This window comes from Pseudoliparis swirei, chromosome 22 (assembly GCF_029220125.1).
Source record: "Pseudoliparis swirei isolate HS2019 ecotype Mariana Trench chromosome 22, NWPU_hadal_v1, whole genome shotgun sequence".
In the NCBI taxonomy this organism is placed as follows: Eukaryota; Metazoa; Chordata; class Actinopteri; order Perciformes; family Liparidae; genus Pseudoliparis; species Pseudoliparis swirei.
In genome coordinates, this window is record NC_079409.1 from 21,310,666 (window position 1) to 21,318,768 (window position 8,103).

An 8,103-nucleotide genomic window follows, 5' to 3' on the forward strand; every position below is an offset into this window, starting at 1 on the left:
CTGCCAAACAAACATATTATATCCCTCGTCACATATTATTTCTCGTCACTCAGCGTGACTCCTGTCCCAGTTCGAGCCGGTTACTTTGAGGAATGCGGAGGCTCTCGCTGAAACGACGAGTTCAGCTCGCTGCATTCTGTAGAATCTAAATTAAAAAAGACTTTGAAAGAAAATGTCAAAAGGTAAATGGTGAATACCGGAGGCATCTTAGAGACTTCGCCTCTTCTCTCCGCTCCGTTCGTCACACACATGGACTCCTGAGAGCAGCTCTTGAGGCTGGTGTACAGCATTTGATATTCGGACCAGTAAATTAAGTACGCCGGCTCCTTTAAAGAGGACCGACTCAAGCGTTTCATTTACAGACTGTAACTCATAATTAAATGTGACATCTGTTAGATTTCTATCTTCATGTTTGGTTGCATTTTAAAAAGCATATTAAAATACACGTTCGACCACCAGGAGGAATGCGCGGGACAAGCCGGCCCACCGTCAGTACTCATAATCCTCCACTGAGTCGGTTTCTCGTACAACGAGTCATGCATTATGATGGAACTTTGAAAAAAAAGAAGCAACATTTCTACGCCACCAACATACGGTCATTATCTGGTATCGGCCTAGATAAAGACGGCTCGCATACAATCGTGTGCTTTTATCAACTGCACTGTGAGTCAGGGTGTGTGTGTGTGTGTGTGTGTCTAAAGCCTCCCAGGTGACTCTTAACCTTAACACAACATATCTACACGAGAGCCGAGTGACGAGCGGCGGTGAGGCGTTCACAGACCCAGCGAACATGGCGTCAGGTAATCGAGGAAAACTTAAAGTCGTAGAAAGTCCAGGTCAGAAAGATACATGCGAGACGTCAAGTGATACAATATTAACAAGAATACAATTCTGTTGCCGTACATTTTGGTTTTATTACACTAAAAAGAAAAACACAATAACTGCTGCCCACACATGGAACGGTCTCCTGCGACCTGCGCCGTGGCAACAGCCGGCTACCGAGCAAGCCCCGCCCACGCCGAGATCTCCCTGACCGATGTGGTGACTCCGCCTCTCTCTCTCTCTCTGCTCACCTGTGTGTATTCGGATGTGCCGGACGAGCTGGCTGGGCTTCTTGAAAGCCTTGCCACAGTGGTGGCAGCCGTTCTGGAAGGCGCTGCGGTCGATGTTCTTCTTGTAGTTCCGGGAGCTCGAGCTGAGCGGCCTGCGGAGGAGACGACGAGGAGACAAGGGAAGGAGTGAGGAGATGACAATCTATATGCAATAAAAAGGGGAGTCGTTTTTTTTGTGGATAAAACACGAGAGAGGAAGTCTAGATTAGTGAGTCACTGTACAGCGAACTCACAGTTACGACTGGTATTTTGATTACATTTGTATTAAAAAATTTATTCTCAAAGTAGTAAAACAAAAGATACACAGCTTATGTTTACACGATGGATCCATGGCTCTTACTGACAGCTATTTCTCTTTCTAGTTTCAGATCGAACATCTTTAATCTCCACACGCGCAGTCTTGGCTTTGCAAAAAGCATTAAATGTATAAATGTATCCGCCCGATGTCGTGGTGTGTGTTTGTGTGCACGTCCTCATGCGGCCAGTGCCGTTTTCATTCCTAACCAATCAAATGAACAGAAATAGACTTTTACTGAAATCGTCAGCGTCTTTCTGTCTCCACACAGAGCTGCTCATACTTGTTGCCGTCACCAGAACTCATGACGGCCGCACTGCTGTTTTACTCTGTCTCTGTGACTCATACGCGCACGCACGCACGCACGCACACGCACACGCACACACACACACACACACACACACACACACACACACACACACACACACACACACACACACACACACTCTCTGTGCAATCCATGAGTCAGAAGAATTGAAAAATAAAAGTAGATGCAAAACACCATCTGTTGGCAGCTATAATCCCCGACATCATTATCACTGCGGTGGCCTTTCTGACTGTAAATGGCCCCAGAGCAAGGCCCCGGTGGCTACTTTCGGTACCTCGTTGATTTTTTTTGTGCCTCCCCCCCCCACCGTGCCAAATTAAATCAAATCGCCCATCGCACCTCATCTTGACGTGGCTCTTCATGTGCTCCTTGAGGTGCGCGGACGTCTTGAACTCCTTGTCGCAGGTCTTGCACGTGTACACCTTGACGCCCGACAGCTCCGTGCGGTGCTCGTCCAGGTGCAGCGACAGCTGACTCTGGAGGATGAACTCGTCGCCGCACTCCACGCAGATCAAATTCTGAAGAAGAGAAAGACAACAACAAAAAATGTCGTCCCGGAACCGGTGGGAGAACACAGATCGATGAGGGCAGGGGAGACATTTACATATCCTTCAGGGGGTCACTCCCCCCCCCCCCCACTGACTGAAATCCAAGGGCGTTTAAAAAGAAATTTGGGGCACTTTTTGAAACTTGGGAAATAACATTTAACCTTTGTTCAAAAATTCTAAATCTACTTATTTAGGCTTACAGTATATGAGCAATTGTCATACAAATGGCAATAATAAGACTATTAGGCATTAGTCTACATATTCAAACATAAATCAGACAATCATATTAAATGTATTATTATTTATTATTGGTTATTTATGGTTCTAAAAATAGTTTTTAACAACTATTAACAATTACAACTTATTATTTATTTATTTATTATTTAAAATTCAAATTATAGTTTTTTTCTGTACCTAGTACAGGCAATACAGATAGGGCACACACAACAAATAAAGAAAAAAAAAATTTAAATTATCAGAAATATAAGAGGAAATTATGGGGGCATTTTTTGCCCCTCTCCTCGTGATATCAGAGGCAACATTATATTCCTTAGGGGCAGTTTTTGCCCTTCGCCCCGGTGTATTTCTGACGCTGAACCGGGGGTTTTCCCCCGACCGCTCGCCGGACTGACCTCCTCCTTCTCGTGCAGCATGATGTGAGACTTGAGGCTGGCGATGCGCGAGAAGCGCTTGTGGCAAACGGGGCAGGTGAAGTCCACGGTGGCGTGCGTGGACCGGTGGAGCGTGAGGTTGAACTCCACGTTGAATGTCTGAGAGCACTGGTCACAACGATGAGGCTGCAGGGGGGGAGGGGAGGAGAGAAGGAGAGATTGAAGACAGTAGTTAACAGTGGGAGGGTAACAGAGCTCCAGACGTCTCCTCACTCCAGCACTTATTCTCACTCTTTAAACATTTTGGTTTAAAATGCTTCATCTAATATAATAATGTATACAGCGCTTTTCTAGACACTTAAGATCATTATGATCTATTACATACATATTGTAAAATACTGTATCCCTATTAATATATATTTTTTTCTTTTCGTTTCACATCCAAAAAAATATTTAGGGGGCACTTATTTGGTAGATTTACAACAAAACAACTGGTAAACTTCATATTCCGTAGTAATATTTAAAACATGAAAATGTAACATCTAAAGAGCATGCATAATAACCTCACATCAACACGATCAATTATTACAAATAGTGTTGAATCTCAGATCAAACTGAAATGCTTCATATGCACCGTTTGTATTTATTTATTATTAACCAGTTGAGTCACATTGAGATTAAAATCTCTTTTTTGAGGGTGACCTGGACGAGACAGGCGACATAAGAAACACGTAGTTACAGAAAAAAACACAGTTAGACGAGTTAAAAGAAACTAAAAGTTGAGAGACAGTGACATAAAAGAGTTAATTTATTTTATTATTTATTCATTTTTGAGAGCTTGCCTCCATTTCTTTTCATTTTATATTTAAAAGCAGTAAGTGCTACACTAGAAGAACCGCGTCTGCCGGAGAAGTTTTCTCCTCATGCTCTCCCTCCACCTCCCACTTCACCGCCCACTAGGATCAACCTTACATCTGCAAAACAACAGGTGTGTTCCAAACATAATATTTCATAATCAGGGACAATGTGTTCACGAGTGGGGAATGTTTTGCTTCCGCGTCTTCGCTCAAGGAGAGAAAAACAGAAAGAAAAATAACACTTAGAAACTAGGACAAAATATTACGAGACAGCGGACACAAAAAAAAGGATAATGAGGCGGAAATGACTCTAATATTAAATTCCCTTTTTATTAGAGGGCCGAGAGCAGTGGCGACGCCGTTGAGTGTCACTCAAGAGTGGCGGAGCCCGAGGCCGCCACTGCTGTTCAGTGAGCCACTCAGGGAGTGAGAGTGTAAACATAGGGGGGAGAGAGAGTGGGTGAGTCTACGAGTGTGAACATAGGGGAGCGAGAGAGTGGGTGAGTCTACGAGTGTGAACATAGGGGAGTGAGGGAGTGGGTGAGTCTACGAGTGTGAACATAGGGGAGCGAGAGAGTGGGTGAGTCTACCAGTGTGAACATAGGGGAGCGAGAGAGTGGGTGAGTCTACGAGTGTGAACATAGGGGAGCGAGAGAGTGGGTGAGTCTACCAGTGTGAACATAGGGGAGCGAGAGAGTGGGTGAGTCTACGAGTGTGAACATAGGGGAGCGAGGGAGTGGGTGAGTCTACGAGTGTGAACATAGGGGAGCGAGAGAGTGGGTGAGTCTACCAGTGTGAACATAGGGGAGTGAGAGAGTGGGTGAGTCTACCAGTGTGAACATAGGGGAGCGAGAGAGTGGGTGAGTCTACCAGTGTGAACATAGGGGAGCGAGAGAGTGGGTGAGTCTACCAGTGTGAACATAGGGGAGTGAGGGAGTGGGTGAGTCTACGAGTGTGACCATAGGGGAGCGAGAGAGTGGGTGAGTCTACGAGTGTGACCATAGGGGAGTGAGAGAGTGGGTGAGTCTATGAATGTGAACATAGGGGAGCGAGAGAGTGGGTGAGTCTACGAGTGTGAACATAGGGGAGTGAGAGAGTGGGTGAGTCTACGAGTGTGAACATAGGGGAGTGAGAGAGTGGGTGAGTCTATGAATGTGAACATAGGGGAGTGAGAGAGTGGGTGAGTCTATGAATGTGAACATAGGGGAGCGAGAGAGTGGGTGAGTCTACGAGTGTGAACATAGGGGAGTGAGAGAGTGGGTGAGTCTATGAATGTGAACATAGGGGAGCGAGAGAGTGGGTGAGTCGACCAGTGTGAACATAGGGGAGCGAGAGAGAGGGTGAGTCTACGAGTGTGAACATAGGGGAGCGAGAGAGTGGGTGAGTCTACCAGTGTGAACATAGGGGAGTGAGAGCGTGGGTGAGTCTACGAGTGTGAACATAGGGGAGCGAGCGAGTGGGTGAGTCTATGTGTGAACATAGGGGAGCGAGCGAGTGGGTGAGTCTACCAGTGTGAACATAGGGGAGCGAGCGAGTGGGTGAGTCTACCAGTGTGAACATAGGGGAGTGAGAGAGTGGGTGAGTCTATGTGTGAATATAGGGGAGCGAGAGAGTGGGTGAGTCTATGTGTGAACATAGGGGAGCGAGTGAGTGAAAAAAGACCCCAAAAAAGACCGGCAATGCAACAAAGTATCTGTTTTTCACTTTCCATTCACTCTTTTGATGCCTCTCAATGAACCCACTGCTGTGGCTCTACTCTAAATCAATAATAACAAATCCTTTATTGATCCCTTTACTGGGGAATTACTTCTCTGCATGTGACCCATCCTTAGTAAAAGGGGAATCCAGAACCGGTCAACTACCCTGCAGACGAATCTCGTGGCCGCCGCCCCCCATGACTCGAATGCCTCCATCCCAGCCGGGCGTACCTTGTCGTTGACCTCGTGCTCCCGGAGGTGCCTCTGCAGCTGGCTCTCAGTGGTGAAGATGTGGCCGCAGATGGTGCACTTCTTCTCCTTGAGTTCTCCATCGCTGAAGCTCTCCCCCTTCCCCTCCCCGGGATCGGCATCTGATTGTGTGCGAGAGGGATCACATCAATATTCAGAGTTTGGAGACTAGGACATGATAAAAATGTGTTTTTTCTACTCCAATGTGGCTTTATGTTTTAAGAAAAACTGAAAACTATTTTCTTGCTGTAATTTCAAAGTTGTGGTAGCATACTATACACACACACACACTCGTGTTTCTTAAAATGGGTTATAGGTTCTCAAGTGTCCGAATTAAGTGGATTCGGCTCATTTCACTTCAAAAACATAATAATAATAATACCACAGAATGTATCAAATGTTTCTTTTCCCTTCATCACTTTGTGTTATGTTGGATATTAATTAAAGACAACTTCGCCCACTAAGCATTATCTGTGTTCATGACATAGGTTGGCTCTTGACATTTATAATTCACCTACATCGATGACGGCATGAATTAATAATATAACGTGATTTCCCACTAATGCACTCAGTGTTTACGTCACATAAGAGTTTCGTCTGTGAACATTATGGGTGTTTATGGTGTGTTTGGGTGTTTTTATTCTTATTAACTATTGAAGTAGTCAACAGCCACCGCCATTGATGAGCATTACGCCGCTGGGAACTTACTATAAAGCGAACTCTAACCTCCATGTGATGCTATGTTACCGTTAGCTTAGCATCCATCCACCGGTAGAATCAGGTGGTGAACGCACCGCAACTAGCTTAATGTGTCACAATAAAAGCTCAACGGTACATATAATAAACGTAATGCCTGCAGACTGTAACAGCAGCACATCTCAACGCGCGTGCTGCGGGTCACGTCAATACGTGCACGCGATAAGCGCGGCAGCATGTGGGCAGCCTCGCGGGTGTAACGCGCCTCGCCGGATCAAAACAACGGCAAACAGTTGCTTTTTTTTCGGTTGGCGTGTTAGCCTCGAAGCTAGCGGTAGCGATGCTAGTTAGCGGCGGCGAGCTAACGGCAGAATTACTAATAAACGAATATTTAAGCGCGAAAGCCGCACGGTTGATGGACGCCGCGCGAGGAAGCGGTCGTTCCCCTCGCGGACACCAATTTAGACTGGAAGCCAATAAGAAGAGCCACCGAAACGTTATTAATATCATTCCGCCTCAATCACTCCTTCGCCGCACAAAGCAAAGCCCACCCGCAATACTATATCCGGGGACTATATACACCACATTGAAGTGTTAATATATCAGACGCAGAGACGTCTGTCCTGATAATACCAGCTTATTTGGATAGCCCATATTCCGTATTTTTTATTCGTTTAATTTTGGTACTTGTTACCTGTTTCGTCGTTGCTTTTAACTCTCAGTTTGCGAGGCCGGCCGCGCGGCATAGTTCCAGTACTCAGGGCGGGTGTGCTGTGAACGATCTGCTTTTCAAAATGGCGACTCGGTCGTCGGTAGACGGCGTCGGATCGGAGAAGACGCGCAGCTGCGCGGAGTAGGGAGACATCTACCGTTGGGTCCGTTGAACCTGCATCTGTCGGTCCACAGGCAACGATTCAATTCAATTAAATTCAGTTTATTTGTATAGCCCATTTTCACAAATTACAAATTTGCCTCAGAGAGCTTTACAATCTGTACATATAGACATCCCTGACCTTTGACCTCATGTCGGATCAGGAAAAACTCCCAAATAACCCTTCACGGGGAAAAAAGGGAAGAAACCTTCAGGAGAGCAACAGAGGAGGATCCCTCCAGGATGGACAGGTGTAATAGATGTCATGTGTACAGAAGGAATCATTACACACAAATTAAAAGTTCAGTAATTTCATTATTTTATTTTTTTATATAATACATTATTAGAAATACCCTACTTATTAAATAATATAGGTTAGGAACATGTATGTAAATATATATGTATGTATTATATAATTGCTGTCACTTATATATTTATATATCTATGTGTATATATGTATATGTAGATATACTTAAATATATACATATACGTAAGCAGGCACGTGCACAGACATTTTGGGGGGCAGGTGCTCAAACCAAAAAAAAGGGCACCCAATGCTAAAAAAAAAATCTGACAGAGTTGAAGCATAAGCAGCAATACACTGATGATGCTGTCCTCGACCTGCGTTTCCTCTGGCAGCATCAGACCGCTAGCTTACATTTTCTTTATGAATAAAGATGAATTATTAGATAGCAACAACAGTACAAGCGTTCTGATTGGCTAATGGGTCGTCATGCCAGCCACGTATTGCCCTCCTCCTGGTCTGATACGGATCCGTATTGCCCTCTGACGTCATTTTCAAAATGAGCGATATTGATAGACAACAGCCAAGAGTAGTG

At 45.2% G+C, this 8,103-nt stretch overlaps 1 protein-coding gene across 3 annotated transcripts in view; it reads right to left on the reverse strand.

Annotated features, from left to right (window-relative positions):
• Positions 1-7,154, reverse strand: part of LOC130213367 (zinc finger protein 236-like) — a 56,673-nt gene extending 49,519 nt beyond the window's left edge. For all 3 annotated transcript variants that reach the window (XM_056444932.1, XM_056444931.1, XM_056444933.1), the window contains exons 1-5: positions 7,088-7,154; positions 5,680-5,819; positions 2,916-3,080; positions 2,075-2,253; positions 1,074-1,204 (exon numbers count right to left, since the gene is read on the reverse strand). In XM_056444932.1, the coding sequence (XP_056300907.1) occupies positions 1,074-1,204; positions 2,075-2,253; positions 2,916-3,080; positions 5,680-5,819; positions 7,088-7,139 (667 nt within the window). In that variant the 5' untranslated portion in view covers positions 7,140-7,154. The remainder of the gene's footprint in view (positions 1-1,073; positions 1,205-2,074; positions 2,254-2,915; positions 3,081-5,679; positions 5,820-7,087) is intronic.
• Between the last annotated feature and the right edge of the window lie 949 nt (positions 7,155-8,103).